General features: G+C 37.4%; 1 protein-coding gene across 1 annotated transcript in view; it reads right to left on the bottom strand.

Annotated features, from left to right (window-relative positions):
• The window catches only part of LOC110456935, a 176,251-nt gene that overhangs the window by 123,315 nt on the left and 35,164 nt on the right, over nucleotides 1-17,772 (bottom strand). The window contains exons 16-33 of the mRNA XM_021508006.1: nucleotides 16,866-17,015; nucleotides 15,899-16,055; nucleotides 14,999-15,192; nucleotides 14,432-14,653; nucleotides 13,731-13,845; nucleotides 11,920-12,192; nucleotides 11,293-11,556; nucleotides 10,289-10,521; nucleotides 9,006-9,098; nucleotides 8,426-8,629; nucleotides 7,401-7,628; nucleotides 6,812-6,888; nucleotides 5,261-5,534; nucleotides 4,911-5,022; nucleotides 4,590-4,698; nucleotides 3,749-3,909; nucleotides 2,741-2,755; nucleotides 574-686 (exon numbers count right to left, since the gene is read on the bottom strand). Coding sequence (XP_021363681.1) covers nucleotides 574-686; nucleotides 2,741-2,755; nucleotides 3,749-3,909; nucleotides 4,590-4,698; nucleotides 4,911-5,022; nucleotides 5,261-5,534; nucleotides 6,812-6,888; nucleotides 7,401-7,628; nucleotides 8,426-8,629; nucleotides 9,006-9,098; nucleotides 10,289-10,521; nucleotides 11,293-11,556; nucleotides 11,920-12,192; nucleotides 13,731-13,845; nucleotides 14,432-14,653; nucleotides 14,999-15,192; nucleotides 15,899-16,055; nucleotides 16,866-17,015 — 2,994 coding nt within the window. The remainder of the gene's footprint in view (nucleotides 1-573; nucleotides 687-2,740; nucleotides 2,756-3,748; nucleotides 3,910-4,589; nucleotides 4,699-4,910; nucleotides 5,023-5,260; nucleotides 5,535-6,811; nucleotides 6,889-7,400; nucleotides 7,629-8,425; nucleotides 8,630-9,005; nucleotides 9,099-10,288; nucleotides 10,522-11,292; nucleotides 11,557-11,919; nucleotides 12,193-13,730; nucleotides 13,846-14,431; nucleotides 14,654-14,998; nucleotides 15,193-15,898; nucleotides 16,056-16,865; nucleotides 17,016-17,772) is intronic.

Below are 17,772 nucleotides of genomic sequence, written 5' to 3'. Positions count from 1 at the left end.
GGTAAATTTATTGAGGGGTTCATGAGACATTCTGAACAGAAGTTTTTATTATTGACATCCGCCTTGACATGACCTTGGCTGTTACAAGGTCATTAAACCCTGCCTTGACATGACATTAAACCCTGCCTTGACATGACATTAAACCCCGCCTTGACATGACCTTGACTGTTACAAGGACATTAAACCCTGCCTTGACATGACATTAACCCCCGCCTTGACATGACCTTGACTGTTACAAGGACATTAACCCCTGCCTTGACATGACATTAAACCCCGCCTTGACATGACCTTGACTGTTACAAGGACATTAAACCCTGCCTTCACATGACAATAAACCCCGCCTTCACATGACCTTGACTGTTACAAGGACATTAAACCCTGCCTATTAAACCCCGCCTTGACATGACCATGGCTATTATGAGGACAATAAACCCCGCCTTCACATGACCTTGGCTGTCACAAGGACATTCAAACTTATAAAAACAAATTAAACAGCCACAGACAAAGGGATTCCTATACACCCCCTTACTTTAAAGTCGGTGGCAGAATGACAATATCTATGGAGAAACTCACTTCAACAAAGTAAGCAGGGTCATAGTCAAACGTAGGGTACTGTAAGCTCGCCCCTTGCACACATTTTGTAGGGAAGGCAGCCTTGGATATGACATCACTAGTGATATCCTCCCCTGTAATGTAAAGTATACAAATTATAATGACACACAAAAGTGGAAATTGAAGACCAACTATCTTTATTTTCGTAATACCTAACACAATGCCTGCCTCAAAGTAAGTTACTTATTTGTAAGTTACATACAATAAAATAGAAATCAGTTACGAAGATACTTTGGAAAATGGCCCCCTTTTTTTCTTTTTTTTTTTTAACTAATTTTTTTTTTAACATGTCATCGGGTCAAAAATAATTGTGAATTGACAAATTTATGTTTTGGTTGAAACACCAGGTACATTCTTTTCAAAGAATTATAATAAGAATCAGGTCCTTTATACTGATTATTATTCCTAATATATTTGCAATGTGTTGAAATCATGATGATGACGTTAAGTCTGCTGCAATAAATGTGTCTTTAATATACTATTAAAGATACATACTATCTTGACTATTAAACAAGGTACTAGGATTACGCTGGATCCAGCTTTCAAAAGAATTCAGAGGTCCGAAGAGTTCAGAAGTCAGAAAGAGTTCATAGGTCAATCAAGAATTAATTAACTACACCTGAGGAAAGCATCCAAATACTGACGTTTAAGTCACGAAAGCATCCAAATACCCTAGTCTGAGATAGTCTGTTAGAGCAAGGAAAACATTGGAACAATCAAATCTGAGATAGTCTGTTAGGGCAAGGAAAACATTAGGACAATCAATTCTGAGATAATCTGTTAGAGCAAGGAAAACATTGGAACAATCAAGTCTGAGATAGTCTGTTAGGGCAAGGAAAACATTAGGACAATCAAGTCTGAGATAGTCTGTTAGGGCAAGGATCACATTAGGACAATCAAGTCTGAGATAATCTGTTAGGGCAAGGAAAACATTAGGACAATCAATTCTGAGATAGTCTGTTAGAGCAAGGAAAACATTAGGACAATCAAGACTTAATTATTCAGTCAAAGCAACAAAAACATCAAAACATTTAAGTCTTAGTTATTAAGTCAAAGCAACAAAAACATCCGAACATTTAAGTCTTAGCTATTTAGTCAAAGCAACGAAAACATCCAAACAGTTTAGTCTTAGCTATTTAGTCAAAGCAGGGAAAATATTCAGACCATCAAGTCTTAGATATTCTGTTTTGGCAACGGAAACATCAAAATATTTAAGTTTTGGCTATTCAGTCAGGGAGAGAAAAACAAAGATTTTAGGAACAGGAAGATGCTTGCTAAAGAAGATGGATTCACATGAGAAATCCAACTTAAAATATTTCTAGTTCTGTACTTTCTGTTCCACAAATTTCGACACTCAGTTTAATTAATGTTCTATCAGATTTTATAGGACAATTTACAAATCATACATTTATTTTAGCTGTCATATTTCAAAATCAATAGAAATTTCAACTTAAAAGATTGACATCAGCACTCACAGACTGATCAGTGCATGATTTAATTGACTTGATTCAAAGATGTACAACAATTAATTTTCATGATATTTTTTGATTTTTTTGCAATTCAGTTTTTTATCAACTTATTGATTTGGGTTTGAATTCAAGCAAATCACAGTCATAGCAAATATAACTCAGCTTGTCCTAATATCTTATTGCAACACCACGGCAGTTTTTGTGATCAACTCTTCATAAAATACAAAACCGTCATTTCATTAATTCTTATCAGCATAAATAGGCGCAAGTCATATAAAACTGAATTGTAAAAACAACTAGAAGATGCATGTATTAGAAGAGAAAGGGTTACCTATAATGGAGATTTGCTTATAATTACCGGTACTGTAAAAATTGAAATTTTTGCGGGGTGGAAATGCTCACATTTTCTGCATTTTTTACATTAATTAACACAAAAATATCCACACATGATTATATATTTATAGATTACATAGTAGAATATATAATTTCCTAACCATTGCTAATGCAATAATACACACACCATGATTAAAGAAAAGAGTCATAATACAAACATTTCCACACGCAAGAATTTCTACATTTACAGTAACCATGAAAAAAGACTGTTTTTTAGAAGTTTTAATATGTGGTTTGAAAGTTATCTGGGTCATTCTCATACTTACTGCTTTGTGGACCAACTGTGTTTAACAAATCAACAAACCATATTTATATAAAAATGATGAAACTAGATTTGTGTCAAGTATAAGTTGATGGGATTAGTGGACGAGCTTGAATGAAATCTTTGGGGTGTCCACTGTCCATAACTTTGAAGGTAGCACATTACTCACATGTTCACGATTATATCTTGATGAAGTGTTTTAGACACAGAAGATCAACAGAAGACAACTTCAGTACACAAACCTGACCGATACATTTGGTATTAGAATAAAAAAGAAGTCTTGTACACAAGGTTTTCACTTCAAAAGTGAAAAAGGCATCACAAGTGATACAAATCCCCTAGCATCCACACATTGTGACATATGTAAGAGGAAATGAAGTCACTAGAGCGATGACAAAGGTTTTTTTCTAAAATTTGTAACAGTGACCTTGACCTTCAACGTAGAAACCCAAAACAAGAATTTTTTAAAACATTCCTGTTGTCATGCCAATTACTTGTATGAAGTTTCATGAAAATGAAATTCTGTTGAGGAATGAAGTCGCTAGAGCGATGACAAAGAGTGTAACATACGTTTCTAAGGGCGAAATCCTATATCCCCACAAACTTTCGTTGCGAGGGGATAATCAGTGTTACCTTTGACCCTTTAACCTTAACTGCTGATCTCAAAAATCAACTGAGTGCAGAGCTGGATGTTGCAGTACTATATATGATGTTAATACAAACAACATCTATTGAGGGGGCCTTGAGATAACTGTACGTAGACATTATATTTCAAAAGTGGTCATTTAAATAAGTGTGACCTTTAACCTTTAACCTTGACTGGTGACCACCAATATCTATTTAGGTTATGTAACCATGAAATTATATAATTAAAAACTAATCTGTTATTGAAATGTTTGTGTGATGTCTTCACCAAATTTTTCCAAATTCATACTGCTGTTCTGGAGAAGAAGTTTTTTAAACAAAAAGTTGACAGATGACTGATGGACACGAGAATAAAAGATGTATTTACCATCCTCTTCGTATGGGCAGGTGAAGACGTCATATCCTACGCCACACTCTTCACTTCCTGTCATTCCGCAGTAACAGAAACGCTGCTGAAACGGGGTTGGATCAATACCAGCCGTGTCAGACGAACAAACTCCATTGTAAATAGTGTCAGCAGGATCAACTCTGTCAGAAGAGATTAATTCTGTCAGAAATGATGATTTATTCAACAGACATTATGATCTTCGTATATCATTCCACAGAACAATAGATTTGAAAACTAGAAATCATCTTTAAGACATGAATGCCACCTTGGCAGATTGATACTTGTTTCAAATATGTTCGTTGCCAACTGCATTCACACTACCGTATACGCTGTAAAAATGTAGATCAATCCTTAAATATCACAAGGAATGTGTTTTGTTATGATTTTTATTGGATATAATTTTGTGGGAAAAAAATGTTACCAGAAATATCATCATAGTAAGATCCAGACAAAAATTTTAAAAAAATGAGCACCAAAACTATCATACATGTAAGCTTAAGGCTATAAGAAGAAACTGCGAGCTCATGAAGACAAGTACTCCTATACTCCTCTTACTAATACCTCCTGCTCTGCCATGAATACAGTTCAAAATGGAGAAAATATTGAATGCATATTCTTCAACTACTTCTGAATTTCATAAAAGTCTGTTGAAAAGTTTAATCAGCTGATATCCAAATACACATATACACTTTTTGTCAAGGTCAGTTATCCCTTTCACCCCTATGTAACTTTAATAAATTCAACCATGCATTGATCTGGATGAGTCCATTATGGTCTACAGTGGTGAAAGGGTTAACACATCAACAGATAGAGGCCCTACCTCCAGCTCAGTGAGAATGCGTCGGGTCTTTTCAAATCTCCCGAGTACAATGTTCCATCCGACATCGTAAAGTCGTCGGTGACATCATCGTTAAATGTTCCACAAAGACCTACACAGTACAATATAATTAAATCAAATCATTTTTGTTCTTACTGATACTGGGAAGGTACATGTACTTCCATTTTTTATTTTATTTTATTCAGTGTTTTAGACAAAGATACAACAAACAAACAAACAAAAAAAACAAAAAAAACGAAAATAATACAATGTAAAAATCTGAGAGAAATGAAACAAAATCCGTTTCCGATGTAACATCCTCACCTTGGGTATTGTCGTAGTCTGCCGATGATGCCTTCAGCCAAACATTGAGATAGTTCTGTCCTCGAATCACACTTCTCTTCACAATAATGAATGTCCCAGTTGGGAAAATTATCTGTTGTAAAGATGAAAGTATGTAGAAGTCACAAAAAAATCTCTCAAGAAATAAGTCAAAAGTGAAACTCATAGTAAAAAAGGTCAAGGTCAAATCAGCCGTAAAAGTGTCCAGTGAAACCACTAGTAGAAAGTGGTAGAGGAAAATACCCAGTTTATAATCATTATGGGTCTCTTTTTTTTAAAATTAAAACATAACAAATTTAATTGTTATTTACTAAAGAGGTATGAGAACGAACCTTGTACTTTCTGCCTTCATAGTAGCTGATGATTTTCAGGCCTGGAGTGAGCTCTCCATTCCTAAACATTTGGACGGTTATTGGGTAGAACCCTGTGTTTGCTGAATCAGGACCACACTTGTCAATAATAATAACATCGTCATCCACCTTGATGGCCACAGCACAGTTACATGAGGCTCGGCCGTTACATCGCCGGTAGAATGTACGCACTTCATAGGGCAGGGTTGTATGGCGGTAGAAGACGAACTCGCCCTCATAAAAGTTGTTATAATGACTGCAAATAAATCAACAATCTTTTTTAAATTTAAATTTTGATTTTTTTGCTTAAACCTATTTCATTAAAACACAGTTACTGTATTTTACAAACCTTGATAATTTCAGTGATAAAAACTAATAACACTGGTAACCTAGGCATTAGGATGTTGTTTACAGGTTTTCACACATTTGACCCCTGTGACCTTGAAAGTGATGTCATTCATTTTAACAAACTTGAAAGCCCTCAACCCCAGCATCCTACAGGGCAGATATTATGATCCTATTGCAGCTTCTTGGTTATTCAAAATAAGTAAAAAACAAGAGGCCCAGGGGCCTTAATAGCTCACCTGGTATTTTATTTTTCAATTTAAAACCTGCTGAGTACCATTCAGGTTTATCAAAGGAGTACAAGTAACAAAGTTGCATCTTCCATTTATAAATATTCAATTCCCTTTGCCCAAAGATTCTCTAAAACAAGTTTGGTTAGGTTAAAATCCCTTCAACGGTACAGAAGGAGAAGGATCTTTAATGTTTTCCTCTATTTCCCCTAATGGGCCCCACTAATCTGCCCCAAAGAAGGGGAATCCACACACCTCAGTTTAAACAAAATTGATTCTTTTCTCCCTAAGCATGCTTCAGACTGCATTTGGTTTAAATCCCTTCACTTGTATAGTAGGAGAAAAAAAATCCTCTATTTCCCCTATTGGGCCCCGCTCCTATGCCGCCAGAAAGCCCACACCCTCCGTTTATACAAACTTGAGTCTCCTTTGTCCAAAGATGCTCTAGGACAAATTTGGTCAAAATCCTTCTATTGGTTGAGAAGAAGAAGATTTTTAAAGATTTACCTATTTTCCCCCTATTTGGCCCCGCCCCTCTGCCATTCAGGACAAGTAGCATTTTAAAGGAAAAAGTTGACGGACGCCGGACAACGGACGACGGACGACGGACGACGGACGCTGCACCATGGGATAAGCCCACTTGGCCCTTCGGGCCAGGTGAGCTAATAAAAATAATGCATTTGACCTTTGTGACCATAAAATTGGGTCGTTTTTATTTGAGTCTAATCAGCCCAACAATGTTTCAGACAAATTTTAGTCAAAATTGACTAAAATAAAAAGGAAAATCTGACAGACAAATTGATTGCTGCACCACAGCACATGGCCCTTTGAACTGGGTGGGCTAAATAAGGATGTTTCAAGAAAATATGATAATAGCAAAATAGGATATCAACAACATGGTGATAAGTGTTATCTACTGTATTAAAACAAATTTCAAACAAATTGATTTTATACTCACAGGACATCGAAAGTGGTGAGATGGGGATCATTGACAGAAACACACAGACCATATCTATCCTGGTCGATCACCCTCAGCTGAAATACAGGTTACAAATAATAACTATCATAATGACTATCGTTGACACGCGATTTCCTTTACTACTTGTATACAGAGGATTTTTGCTAAATGCAAATTTTTCTTATTAGATTTGCTTGCATTTTCCAGGGATAACTCATTTGGTACATTAAAATGACAGTAAGAATAGTGAAAAAAGTTTCATTAAAAATCTCGAGAAATTTAGACAGACACTCAGGTAATTGGTAATTTCTTTGGATCTAACAAACTAAAGCAGTGATAATGAAATTAAGCTACATATATGTAAATTTGGGATATGGCTGATTTAAAAAAAATTTTTTTTACTCTTTTACTTTGTTGACACAGGCAGTGAAGGACATTTCAGATTACCCAGATACAGTTTTTAAAACTCCAATTCCTATTAGAAACAACCTGTCTTTGGGAACTCAGTAACTTGTTACAGCTTAACATGATGCAACACATTTTATATATTTTTTCAACTATTGCAATTAACGATCAAAAGAGAAAATACCTGAGATTCCAGCTTGGGATTGTCTGCTTGTTCCACTGTGCCGTCGACGAAATAGTCCGCGTACAGTGTAAGCTTTCGGGAGTAATTCCCCTCAATCTTGTTGTCAAGTGTTGCCTTAACCTCCAAGTCATACATAGCAGTCAACCAGTTGTCATTGGTAACGTTGACCGTACAAAATGGCGAGGGATTATCAGAGTTTTCTCCCCTCATATACATACGTGACGAGACCTGTTTTGATAAAATAAATATCTACAGTCAAACGTGCTCATGGGACCTCCTCTATTAAGTGGCCACCTGTGTAAAGCGACCAGTTTTAATATTCCCAATCATAGTAATTTCCTTGTGAATTTAACCTGTATCAAAAGACCACCTGTATTAAGGGACCACTTTCAATATTCCAAATTATAGTAATTTCTTTGTGAGCTTAACCTGTATTAAGAGACCACCTGTGTTAAGTGACCACTTTCAATATTCCCAATCATAGTAATTTCTTTGTAAACAGAACCTGTATTAAGAGACCACCTGTGTAAAGAGACCACTTTCAATATTCCCAATCATAGTAATTTCTTTGTAAACAGAACCTGTATTTAGAAACCCACCATGTTAAGAGACAATTTCTTTTACATTCCTTCTGCTGGTCTCTTAATACAGGCTTAATGTTTGATTGTAACAGCTTTTTGTACTAATGGACCAAATACCTGTTTTGCTTTCTAATGACCTTTGAGAAACATTGCTAACTGTTTTAAATTTACATGCATCAAACTTGATCTTGGTGTAAAAGAAATGATAAATACTGTATGTTCGCCCTGTGTAAATTTCACCCCTTACACATAATCACTACATACTGTGTATGTTTCTTACTAATATGCGCCATCACTATAAATTCGTCTTCATTGGGGAAGGTGAAAAAGTCAAAGGTTAAACTGTGCGGCTTAAGTCTCCCTGTATACAGTATTTGCTGTTCTCCAGCTCTTTGCAACGATGATTGAATTGAATGATTTCACAATCCTCTTTATTATAAATACCTGTTGTATGAGGGTACCATTGGGACAGGTGACGTTTCGCCCATCAGTGTTGGTCACAGTTGCCCTTAGGCTAATAGAGCAGTTATCAGACGAAGTGAAGTTCAGGTTCCTACAAAGGACATACGGAGGGGCGGTGATATCCACGGTGATTTTCTTCGGCATCTGTCCCTCATACAGATCCATGGCATCTGCACCTCCGGTAATCTACATAAAGGGTTGACGTACACATCAATATGTTTTATTACATGTTATGACCCTGCGACTAAAGACACCTTGGTCTTGCGCTAGATATTAAATATTATTCCATATTTTGCAGGTATATATAGCCTAAGTACTTTTCTATAGCACTAGGAATCTTAAACTGCAGCTACAAATATGTTCATTGATTTGTAAAAAAAAAAAATGAAATTCATAATGATCACTGTACATAGGCAAAACCCCAACCCCATCCCCTTTACAATGTGTCATATGTCCAAAAACAAAAGTTAACAGAATAACAGATGATTAATGAAAATTAGTTTATAATATGTCCCAACTTTGACTTGATGTATATAAAATGACACAAACACACACTATTTACCTCAATTGTTGCAGTGTAGGGTTTGGAGAAAACAAGATTTCCTCTGGTATTTTCACAGTTGCCGTAGTAACAGGCACTGACTGAACACTGGAGCTAAAATGAAGATAACATCAATGAATTTCCACAACGTCACACGACTTTCCTCAGTATTATAGCACAGACAAATGTTGCAGCAATACATAACTTTGCTCTGATGTCCAGGGCAAGATTGGATGGAGGAATCTTCTATTTGAATACACCGCATTTCACGTGAGTGATGCCACAACCGGACAACGATGTATGACGCAACATTTGGAAATGGGGACAATTCTTATATGCTGGGATGCAGAAACTGCAGACATGATGAAAAGTAAAACTAAAAAGTGTCTGTAAGAAATGAATGCTCCCCTTTGCCCTGTGATTAACTCCCCATTGCCCTGTGGTTAACTCCCCTTTGCCCTGTGATTAACTCCCCTTTGCCCTGTGATTAACTCCCCTTTGCCCTGTGATCAACTCCCCTTTGCCCTGTGATCAACTCCCCTTTGCCCTGTGATTAACCTATAAATAGCAACAGTGCATTTGGAGTGACATTGGGACTCTGAAATACTAACTTGTCCACAGTACTTTACCCCTTTCGGAACACCTGGTCTTATTCTCCCTGTACGTTTATGAGAGTCGCCATGTAAGTTTTTCCTTTGTCCATATTTTGCCCTAGTTTTATCGGTTTCCAGTAAGAAGTGAAGTTTGGTTGACACTTTTGTTGTATTTTGTATAAACTCTGATAAAATCCGTAAATTAAATGAGCTATCTAAGAGTCATGACAATGAATTGTGATGAGACTGGACAGGACAGAAATGGTTATCATTATCTGGTGCCTCCCATAAAATGGTAGGGGCATATACAATTGTAACACATTTTGATTGTAACAGGGAGGTTACAGAAGTCCACCAAAACTGCCTCTAGTCAGAAATGATGAACTGGAAAGTATTTGCAATGCCATAAAAATCAGAAATAGTAAGGGAATGTTTGCATCTCCTTGGCATACACCCACAAATATGTCAATCAATTAAAGGTCACAACAGCCATGCTTGATAACCAATTGGAAAATGGTCCACTAACGTCCAGGTGAAGTTTCATAATTTTCCGAGGAAAAACTCCAGAAACTATTCGGGGGAAGAAAAATAAGAAGCGATAAAAGAAAAAGAAGAAAGAGGAGTAATAACAACGATAAGAAGAAATGCAGCAAAATCAGACAGGTATATGAGTGATGACATAATCTCAATGGAAAACACTTCAATCCTTACCACAGACCCGTCCATCAGGCTGTTTGCGTACATAGATGGTAACATGGATTCAGTCATGTTGTCCGCTGGAGTGTCCTCGTACAACTGTACGCCGTTTACCTTCCAGAGAACATCGTAAATTACGTCCATTTCCGTCTCGATTGGGGGGAAGGTGCACATGAAGCTGTCATTTCCAGGGCCATTGAAAGATGTCACCAAGGTTGCATTGTCAACTGAAGGACCTGTTAGTAATCCTGTAAAAATGTTGAAAAAAAAGGGTTTGCAGTGTCGTTAAAAGATATTGTCTTGTGATTTCTGACATGAAAATATCACAAATAAATGCAAATATACTGTTCTGTGATCCTATAGCTACAAATGTCACTTATACTGTTCACACATGTTCCTGACGTGTTGCTCTAAATGACCAACAGTGACCTGTTGCTCTAAATGACCAACAGTGACCAGCTGTCTGACTGTATCTCTCAACTCCTCTTCTGTTTTTATATTTGCATTCAAACTTATTCGGTACCAAATAGGATATCATCACCGACTTACCAAATATTTTGTTAATTACATGCTTCACTTGCACATCATTTTACAAGAAATGGATTTTTTAATGTCAGATGTACCAATAGCTAACAGTACTCAACAAACCAAGGTAGTCAGGTGGTACAGTGGATAGGGCACTCTACATTCACCAAGAGGCAGATGTTTGATTCTCAGACAAGACTGAAAAGGTATATATTGGGGCATCTTAATTTCTTCGGGTACTCTGTGGTTTTTCTTCCATGCTTCAATCCAGGCCAACAAGGGTGATGAATAAAAGTTGGAAAATCCTGTTTTGTAATTGTTGTAAAATACAGTTTATATGTATAATAGGAGCAGAAAAATAAAAGGCTGGATCGGGGTTTGAACCCTGGACCCTCCGAAATCCAGATGGACGCTCTTCCTGGTCCACCTGATCGCCCACGGTCGACCAAGTCCAGTTCTGCTACATATGTATTTCTTAACAAAACGATACTTACTGTTTACACAAGTGTGGAAATGATACTGCCAGCCCTTGTACATTGAGCCATCACCCATCTTGTCGCCTAGTAGCAGCTCAGTGAGGACACACAGACCAGCCGACTGACTAAAGACGATGGCGGTACAGGTGGACGACCCTTCACACAGCATCTTACAGTAGTCACTTGTCCAAACGTCAGTCACTACAAGGCTGTCGGAGAGGTTGAAACTCATCTTGTCTGTCCAAGCTTTCCACTCCACATACTGTCCAGGACAACGGTCATCTAGTGGACAATTTAATCACATCACAAATGAAACAAACAACTCCATGTCAAAGATCTGTCAACCATTTTTTCAAAAAGTGTCTTTATTTTACAATTGGAGAACAGTATTTGAATTGCAATATTTTGAAAGTCATATGAAAAGGAAAATTACGTGTATGTACACCTGTTTTTTGTTTTTTTATGACACGTACCCTGATCATGAAAATGTACTATGCGGAATTCAGGATGAAGGATCGATATTATCTACAGTAAACTCCCTTTATACTTAAGATAGTTTAAAATTGTCATTACAACCTCTATCCGTACAATGATTTCTTTGCTTAGGTTAATTGCCATGGTAACCGTTCCTATTTTCTAGCTTACCTGTGCATTGCCATTCTGAGTAAGTCCAATTGTTGTTGAATCCGCCTTTGTCGACGTAGGTAGTCACGTCTGCAGCTTGGAATGGTGACAGGTTGCACTCCCCGGCTGACGACTCATAGTCGAGGGAGCGACATTGGAAGGGGCCGTTGAATGTTGTACAGTCACTCTGACAGTCCTCGAGATTGGCCACATTGCTGGTTGTATTAAGGTTGTAAAAGGCCATTGCTGAGGCATTGTGAATTGTCCACTGAATCTGTGATGTCAGACACGGCCCTGAAAAACATCAAAGTTTGAAAAGTCAGGTATTTGTCCTATGTATATATATGTAGCCTTCCCTTCAATATTTTTTTTTTGAGATAAATTTAACTTTGAGCATCTGTCTCCCAAGACAGTCCTCCGCTTAAGTCATTGTCAGAACAAGAGGCCCAGAGGGCCTTTACCAGTCACCTGGGTATTCCAAAGTAATCACAGCAAAATATTCTCCTTAAAATATATATTGAAAATAAGTTCTAATGTGTTGGGCTGGACTCCAGGGTCAATCCTGATAGCATATGCGAATCAAAATCATCATGCATAGCAATTATGTACTGGTAGGGTAGCCTGTCTCTTCATCCAGCAACTGCATATAAGATTTAATAGTGTGGGTCTTAGCCACTTTTACAATTTATAATCCGTTTTTGGCCCCAGCCTTCAGCCCCTGGGGGCCAGCTCCTCAATATCTACCATTTGAATTCCGATCACCTGAGAATGCTTTCAACTAAAACTGGTTGATATACATCACTTAGTTCCAGAGAAGGAGACATCAAAATAATTGTTTTTGCAGGAGTTTTATTTGTAGCCATTGGCTGACCCTCCTACTACAGATATTTCACAGGCTACTTTCGTGAAACATTTGTTAGGCTACATGCATTTTTTATTCTTATTGAAACTTCTGTTTTTGTCTTTGTCCCTCCAACCCCACGGTGTGATAACTTTCATTTGTAACATTTTTTATTCATCATCACCTGATGATGCTAAGCTTTTCATCATCTTGGAGATATTCTGTTCCGTGTTTTAGAAAAAAAATAAAGCCATTTATAAATGTTTTTGGTGGATGAGTGACGGATTCCATGGTACAACGTAAGCTCATCTTGGTCCTTTGGACTGGATCAGCTAATGTTACCAAAAGGGGACGTTTGTTATGGTTTTATGTCCAAGTTTTCATATTTCAATGTGGCGGCACTAGAAAGTGGCCCAAACATAACAAGATACAATCGTCATGTGACCCGAAGACTTAGCTGTTGTAAATTAAAATATAAAACCCCAATTAACTCAAACCAGTCTTGAACAAAGAAAGTACTTGATTTGATGCATGGTCCCTCACCTCTAAACAAACTAGAAACTATCATTTGTTCATGTGTGTCCATCCTTGATATCCAGGGGTTAACCTCACGTACGCTCTCTGCACCCCTGGAATATGTCATAGCAAAATTGACGACACAAAGATAGCTGTTTGATTGGTCTCAGATAAAAAGACCTGACCAATCGCTAGGCTGATACCTGTCCTTTAAAGATTACAAAGGGGCAACTCTCGACTTCAAAGCCAGTCAATTTTTACCATACATGACCATGAGATTTTTTGGTGTACATCAAAGGATTAAACTAGTCTTCTCATCTCGTCAACAAGGTGGTGCACACTGAGCCTTCAATTTTGCTTTGACATATTCCAGGGGTGCTGAGAGTGTAAGTGAGTGTAACCCGTGTAGTATCCAGGATGATGTGAGTCACGTTACGAAAAGTTACGAGTACATGTATATGGTACGATAGTTTACCTGGTCGAGCGGTCCACGCCGTAGAGTTGACTACAGGATCACAGATCTGTTGGTCGTCAGTAGGATTCACCGTCAGGTTAACATAGCACATACTGTCAATAACACAGACGTCCTCCTGAAACACACGAACACGGGGATCAAATCCCGGTCTGAACTTGTAGCTCTTTTACTCATAGAAAAACTGGTGTTGGTTTTATTTGTTCATATCATGATTTATTTTTTTATAAAAATTCTGCAAAGTATAAACTTCTTTTTAGAAACATAGCCATGCTGGTAAAAAAGTGTCCAATTTATAGTTGAAGTTTTTGACAGTGGGACAAGGATCCTTAAGACTGACATCTCTACTTTTATCAAAGATCCCAATGCCATATTTTTGTAACTAATATTACAACGGGTTTTTATCAATGTTCTCTATCAATTCTTTTCTTTACTTTATCCTCATTTCTCGGCAAAAGTTCATACAGTGATCATAATCTGATAGCTAGTGGTAATTTAAGGGAGTTTTTCTTTGAAGTGTCTTTTCTGTGACATCAACTTTAAAATTGAGAGCCTTCCTGAAAAGTTTTTTTTTAAGTCACCCTGAAAAATGTCTGGCCTTTGAAGCATTAACCGATCTTGATATGATCACTGCATACACCGTATTTTCAAGCTACAGCTACAAGCAATTTAACCTTTTGACCTTAAGGTCAACTACAGCTTACCTTTTGAGCACACGATCCATCAACAATGTTACACGAGTAACACATTGGGTCATAGGTCAAATGCAGAACTTGGTTGCTGATGTTGTTGGTTGAGTTTATGTTGCTAACAGCAACCAAGTAATCACCAGCGGCTGGTAAAGCACATCTGACCTCTGAGAGAGTGACGAAGGTCTCAGGAGCCTCTTTCCAGTCACCAGACGCCTGGTAGCCAGTGTTGTTAACCTGCAGTTAAAATGGATTACATGTAGCTTACTATAATGTTCCAGTGAATTAATGAAAATTCAATTTTTGTCAATGATTTGGAGGAATTTTGGTGTTACTGAAAACAAAATACCTCTTCCAAAGTTTAGACTTGACTTTTTGATCATGTTACAAGAAAGTTGATCTGAGCACAAAATCCAAGTTTGAGAACAAGAATAGTTTCATGAATACGAACCCTTGTCTTGACCTGTTGTATTTTTACACTCAGAACATTTTTACACTGAAAAACTTTGTACCTTTACACCGTTAATGCTTCCTATTATCATGGTTGAAATAAAGTTGAATTCGATCCTAAAATGAACTCACCTTAATTTCCTGGTAGTAACATTTCAGCATGTCGGAGTTGACGAAGGTGTTTCCGGTGAGACACACCGTCTGACAGGGGGAAGTCCTCGAGTTACACAGACCCTCCTTTGGTTGTACAACACTTACGGTCGGTTGGTCATTGATGTTTACGCTACAGTCTGGCCCAATGAAGCCAGGATCACAGACACAAGCACCTGAAACATACACAGGGACTTTTATTATATGTACCAAATATGGAAAACATCCAGGGAGTTCCAACAAAAGTAAATAGCCGTATAAATAACACGAAACTACAGCTGCTAGATTTATAGAAAGTTTGAACAATCCGAGACGACATCGGCTAAAAGAAACAGTAAAGTCGCGGATACAAGACGATCGCGATGGCCTATTACAAAATAATGACAAACCTATCAAAACATAATGTTAAATATGATGTTCTTATATTTACTTTATTACATATCGGTAATTGATTGTCAAGTTCATTTTGCACTTACTGTGAAGCAGAGGTCAGAGTGCATGCCGCACCCCAGTAATGATTTGTCAGGTATCAAAGGAAGTTCAATGGTAATGTAACCTGGGTGGATTGAAACTGCAGTCAGGTATCACATGTGTTTGTAACTTTTTATGATGCCTGCTAGTGACCTGTCAATTATTGGAAATCCTGTGGATATGTGTAACTTTCTGTGTATTTGTTGGTTCTGACTGGACACCAATTACATACCCATGACGATTCAGGTTGGGAAAAAGAAGGCAGTGGTCAGAGTTTTGGAAGTGTTTGTTTGTGTTTTAGATCATATGAACAGTTATGGTCATTTAAGGATGTGCCAGGTTTTGGTGGCGGAGGAAAGCCGGAGATTGTTAAGTGGTGATTAGTAGGAGGCATTAGAGATTTATACTCACCCTCCGTACAATTGCCGTTGTCACAATGATAAGGACAGAGACTGGCCAGGGCAGCAGTAACATCTCGCGTCACCGTGCGATTCCTCTCCAGCTCAAACAAGCATCGCCGTGCTATCATCTCATTCATAACAGAAGCCCAGCCTATGTCGTTTGTCAACTGCGTCACAAAAACATAAGTGAACATAATAATTACAAAAAAAAGAAAATTCTCTGCCCTACAGCTATAAACTTGGATTTCCTTGAAGATCTTCACATCAAAGGCAATGTGTGGGAATAAAATAACATTTCTGTTTCATTCCAAAACTGTTTTCTCTGTTCTAGTTGATGTCTCTGTTGACCTACATTGTAAAAGTGGGGAAATTTCAAAGCAAATCCTCTAAATAAGAGCACTATGACTGAATTCTTATGCTAGTAGATTTATTGCATATAAAGAGATTTAGTATAATTATTTACATTCTCCTTTCATTCCTAATTAATAATTAAGAAATAGTAGACTATTGTGACGTCTTAATAACAGTTAGGTAAACATCTTTATGTAGCAGAGATGTACCAAAACATTAACCACTTATTTAATCTGCAACTTTGAGAGCAGTGAATTAAAAGTACCATTCTAATTGGTCAACACTAAAAAGTGGGATCCTCACCCAGTGACAATTATCACTTTGCTATGTCGAATTGTGAAATGAATCAGTTGTATAAAGTTGATAGAGTACAATATCTCACTGGTGAAAATGAAATTAATTGCTGGTCACAGAATATGTTGTTTTGTATTTCCACACCATGAAATTTTCTTCTTTTACACTTTGCTAATCCACAAAAATCTATATAATTCTGTTCCCAAAGTATGAACAGATTCTTGTCTAAGGCTTAAAATGAAGATAACATTTTGAATTTTTCATTGAAGTGGGAGGATAAATAGCCATGTAAAAAGAGGTCGATCTAGACCACTGTTTTCCTGGATACATACCCTAATATTCTCCTTGCAGTCATCTACTTCTGCTTGGACAAGGAGCGGCACCAGTTGACCACATGTCTCAGCTAGAGGACTGTGCGTTGTTTCATTCGTACAACTCTGTTCGGCTTCTGCTTCTGATACACTGCCGGACCATCCCGTCGGCTGACAAAAAAAAATCAAGAATAGTTTATAAACATACTCCAAAATCATTGCTCATCTTAAGCTTGTGTTCCAGATACTTATTTTCTGGTATAGAGCATGGATTGTAGTGATTAGTTTAATACCCAATTGAAAAAAAAAATACGAAATATAACAAGAGGCCCTGAGGGGCCTTAATAGCTCACCTGGTATTTTATTTTTCAATTTAAAACCTGCTGAGTACCATACAGGTTTATCAAAGGAGTACAAGAAAGAAAGTTGCAAGAAAAACTACATATAAATCTGTTTTGGTGGGAAAGACACCAAGAAAATGAGTTACCATGTTATGTCCCAATTTTCCTCTATTTTTCATATTGGGCCTCACATGCACCTTTTTATACAAATTAAACAAATAAAGTTTTTTTCCCCTAAGCATGCTTCAGACTACATTTGGTTTAAATCTGTTCATTTGTATAGTAGGAGAAAAAAAATCCTCTATTTCCCCTATTGGGCCAAAGGGGCCACACCCTCCGTTTATACAAACTTGAGGCTCCGTTGTCCAAAGATGCTCTAGAACAAATTAAGTCAAACTCCTTCTATTGGTTGAGAAGTAGAAGATTTTTAAAGATTTACCTATTTTCCCCCTATTTGGCCCTGCCCCTCTGCCCCCAGGCGTGCCATACCCTCAATTTATACAAAACTGAGAACCCTTTGGCCAATGATGCTCCAGACCAGGACTAGTAGCGTTTTAAAGGAAAAAGTTGACGAACGGCGGATGCTG

The sequence above is a fragment of the Mizuhopecten yessoensis genome, unplaced genomic scaffold, assembly GCF_002113885.1.
Source record: "Mizuhopecten yessoensis strain PY_sf001 unplaced genomic scaffold, ASM211388v2 scaffold8955, whole genome shotgun sequence".
NCBI classification, from domain to species: Eukaryota; Metazoa; Mollusca; class Bivalvia; order Pectinida; family Pectinidae; genus Mizuhopecten; species Mizuhopecten yessoensis.
The sequence above is the reverse complement of the archived record's forward strand: the minus strand, read 5'-3'. Positions and strand labels throughout refer to the sequence as shown.